Source organism: Otolemur garnettii, unplaced genomic scaffold (assembly GCF_000181295.1).
Source record: "Otolemur garnettii isolate 467f Iridium unplaced genomic scaffold, OtoGar3 scaffold00095, whole genome shotgun sequence".
Classification (NCBI taxonomy): domain Eukaryota; kingdom Metazoa; phylum Chordata; class Mammalia; order Primates; family Galagidae; genus Otolemur; species Otolemur garnettii.
The window spans coordinates 4,121,884-4,126,272 of NW_003852490.1; the positions used below are offsets into that span (position 1 = coordinate 4,121,884).

General features: G+C 34.8%; 1 protein-coding gene across 1 annotated transcript in view; it reads left to right on the forward strand.

Moving 5' to 3' along the window:
- HEATR5B (HEAT repeat containing 5B) overlaps window positions 1-4,389 on the forward strand; it is a 94,833-nt gene that overhangs the window by 28,883 nt on the left and 61,561 nt on the right. Inside the window, exons 15-16 of the mRNA XM_023516670.1 lie at window positions 1,153-1,258; window positions 4,029-4,219. Of these exons, the coding sequence (XP_023372438.1) occupies window positions 1,153-1,258; window positions 4,029-4,219 (297 nt within the window). The remainder of the gene's footprint in view (window positions 1-1,152; window positions 1,259-4,028; window positions 4,220-4,389) is intronic.

Here is a 4,389-nt window from a genome sequence, read left to right on the forward strand (position 1 = left end):
CCTGTAGTCCCAGCTACTTGGGAGACAGAGGCTGGAGAATTGCTTGAGCCCAGAAGTTGGAGGTTGCTGTGAGCTGTGATGTCTCAGAACTCTACCCAGGGTGACAGCTTGAGGCTCTGTCTCAAAAAATATATAATAATTAAAAAGAAATAAATTAAGCTTAAGTCTTTTAAGGTTAGTCTCTCTAACCTTAGGGAGATTTTGATTTCATACTTTAGGTCATAGTTATGACATTAAGTCCAATTTCCTGGGGTACAAGTGAATCTTTCTAAAGGTAGAGTATCAATGTCTTAACACAATAACTAAGTAAATGTCATAAAGTCTATGTTAACCAGTTTGATGAAAATATTTCAAATTGTATATGAAAACACTACACTGTACCCCATGATTACATTAATGCACACAGCTATCATTTAATAAAAAAAAAAAGAAAGAAAGAAAAAAAAAGAAAACATTTCTGGTATACAAAAAAAAAAAAGTCCAATTCCCTGGATTCCTTTGCATCATGCCATTTCTTTTGAGAAGAATTCTCTCACTTTGTTTTATTAGAATAGTCTAATATGGTCATAAATGTTTTTTTAAAAGCTATCTCATTTATAAAATTTGAAAAAATATAAAAAGCAATTCAGTTCTAGTTTTTTATATTAAAAAAAAAGTAACAAGAGCCACGTCTTTTCTGAATTCTTCTAGTAGCTTCTGGGGCCAGGGCATGAAATACTGTTTTCTTCCATGTAAGAGTATTTTGTAAAAAGAAAAATATTAGACCACATTTTAAAATCTCCTAATTTAAAAATCTTCTAGAGATACATAATTAATTATTGTTATTCTATTGAAGAAATCTCGAACACCTACTGTATCCCAAGCACTTTGTTGAATACTGGTGTTAATATTGAAATCCATTGCAATTATGATTTTAATTTGCTAATTGAAATTTAATATTTAGTCTCTTGTGTTATTTTGTTTAATAATCATATATTCATATATTGATTTGGGAGTAGGAGATCTGGTTTGGACCAGCTATGGAAATGAAATAGAAAGAGACAGCATGGGAATTATTTGCTAGACAAGTAACTTGTACTCTTCTTATCTCTGCTTTCGGAGTCATATTTGAATGAAAGAATCACCAATGTGAACTTTATCCTCCTGTTACAGATTACAGATGTTGGATCACTTTGCTGAATGTGTTAAACAAGCGAAAGGGGTCCGCCAGCAGGCTGTGCAGCTTAATATATTTACTGCTGTTCTTAGTGCTCTAAAGGTATTTAATTTTAAAACATAAAAAATATTCTGAAATAAGATTTTAATTAATGTCTTTATTAAGCCAGGCATATCAAGATTATTATGTTTATATTATGTATGTATGTGTGTGTATATATATATATATATATATACCTCTTGATAATTGTGGGTTTTTTTAGCTTTCTTAAATTACTAGAAACTTCAAACTAGGTTCATTGTAATTTGGGGGGGGATTTTTTTTGTTTTTTTGTTTTCGGGGTCTTTTTTTTTTGAGTTGAGATCTTGCTGTGTTGCTCAGACTGATCTTAAACTTCTGGGTTCAAGCAATCTTCCCACCTCAGCTTCCTGAGTAGCAGGATTGCAGATACACACTACTTGTGCCTGGCTGGGTCTGTTGTAATTAATAAATGTTTTATATTTTAGTACTATTAAAGTTCATGTTTCATTCAGAACGTCAGATTTCACAAGTTAAGTAAGTTATTTCAGAATTTCCAAAAATGTCTAATAAAATCTGATATTCTACCAACAGTTAACTAAATTAAGTTTGATCTGTGGTTTAAACTACAAATCACATTAGGCTGTGCTATATGGTTGAAAGAATGTTGCATTTGGAGATGTGTTCTGGTTTAGGTACTAACCAGGTGTGTATCAAGTGTAATTCTTCTAACATTTTTTACCTATACTTTCTACATATATGAAGTGGAATACAGTAGTCCCCCTCTCCCATTTCATGATTTTGCTTTCTGTAGTTTGAATTACCCATGGTCACCAGTGGTAAATACTAAATGGAAAGCTCCAGAAATGAACAATGCATATGTTTTCAATTGCATAGGACTCTGAGCAGCATGACGCAATCCAACACTGTCCTGCTGTGTCCTGCCCAGGCTGTGAGTCATCTCTTTGTCCACAGTATCCATGCTGTCTACACTCCCTGCCCCTAGTAGCCATCTGTCTTAGTTATCAGACTGTTGCTATATCACAGTGCTAGACTTCAAATAACCTTCAGATTTTACTTCATAACGGCCCCAAAGCATAAGGTAGTGATATTGGCCATTTCAGTATGCCAAAGGGAAGCCATAAAGTACTTCCTTTAAGTGAAAAGGTTGAGAGTCCAGTACTCTCAATAAGGAAAGAAAAAAATCATATGCTGAAGTTGCTAAGATCTACAAAAAAGAATGAATCTTTTATCTGAGAAATTGTGAGGAAGGAAGAAGAAAATTGTGTCAGTTTTGCTATCACACCTCAGACTGCTAAGATGATGGCCACAGTGTGTAAATAAGTGCTACTTAAGATGGGGAAGCATTAAATTTGTGGGTGGAAGACGTGAACAGAAACATGTCCTGACCGACGGCAGTTGGGTTCCATACTCAGTGTGGTTTCCCGCGTCTGAGGTGTGGCTCCTGGGCTGTGCCCCATTTTCATAAAGGGGACCGCTGTAACAGACATCGTGCCTGTCTCACAGAGTTCATGCATGATACTTTGTGGCGTCTTACTGTATATTTGGAAACTTTTTATATTATTCAGCACTAAGCTTATTGTAAGGTTTTGTTTTAAAATAAAATGGTAGCAAATATAAGTATTTTAACGAACTTGTCTTAGGTCATCTAAGTATCAGGGAAAAGGGATATAGGTATGGATTACAGAAATGTGGTGTGTCCATAAAGTACATGTGCAATTTAAAATAGTTTAACATAGTAAATCGCACCTTGTATAGTACCATTTATATAACCACTAGTATATGGCCTAGAGACCGTCAACTAATACATCTGAGCTTTTTACAAAAGAAGAATGAGGGCTGAGCACGATGGCTCACACTTTCAGTCCCAGAACTTTGGGGAGGCCAGAGCGGAAGGCTCACTTTGAGGCCAAGAGTTTGAGACCAGCCTGGGCAACATAGCAGGACCTTGTCTCTAGAAAAAAAATTAAAAATCAGATGAGTATCGAGGCACATGCCTATAGTCCTAGCTATTCAGGAGTCTGAAGCTGGAGGATCTTTGGAGCCAAGGAGTTCAAGGTTATAGTGAGCTATGATAGTGCCACTGCACTTCAGCCTAGACAACAAAACAAAATCTGTCTCTAAAAACATTTTTAAAACGTAAAAGAAAAAAGGAAATGAGGTAATCGGTGGTCATGGTCTTCTTTAGTAGTGTGAAGAATAATAAACCACCTGAAATACTGCTGTACAGATTACACTTTTCTTCACAGATGTGTGAAAGCTTCTGCTGTAGTTAACATTTTCCCCAGGCACCATGGCTTGGATTTTAAATTAAGTTCCAGAACAGTTAAATGTAGCTAGAACATCATTTAGTATGGTAAACAAAGTATTATAACATTCATTGCTGGTTATTTTTAACTCATTTAGTCATTAGATATATATTGGTTATATTCTTAAGGACATAATTGTCTCCTGTGAAATTTTTATGTAAATGAATCAAAGTTTCATACTCATCAGGCTCTTTCCATCCTTAAAGTTAGAGTGATAAATTTCAACCAGTTAGATTTAATAATACAGTGTCCTTTATATGTAAAAGTAAATTTTAACTATATCTTTGGATAGAGACATTTCCAGGAATTAGTCATTCTAGGGCCGAACTATGAATATATTATATATCACATCATGTTCTGAAATCATATTTAGGAAAGTGATTCTAGACATTACTATATACATGTGAGAGTTGGCTGAAGAAAATAATATATGAAGATAGTATGTAGTTGATAAAGATTGTAGCATGTTCTTTATTTAACATGAATTTTCAATTGCCCTCATTAAAAAAAATAAATAAATACAGGGCTTAGCTGAGAACAAAAGTACTTTGGGACCCGAGGAAGTTCGCAAATCTGCTCTGACCCTGGTTATGGGGGCTCTCGACAACCCAAACCCCATCTTGCGATGTGCGGCGGGGGAAGCTCTTGGAAGAATGGCTCAGGTGGTTGGAGAAGCAACTTTCATTGCTAGGATGGCCCAATATAGCTTTGACAAGTAAGTGGATCTCTTTACTAATAAGTCAGTTTCTTTTGTAGGCAAAGATGTCTCTTAAGTAATCAACAATTATTAACTGAACTGTTTTCCACATAGTATGTAACATGTCGCATGTGACAATACTTTGTCTTTTTTCATATGATCTCAATTTTTAAGTTAATAATTGATTA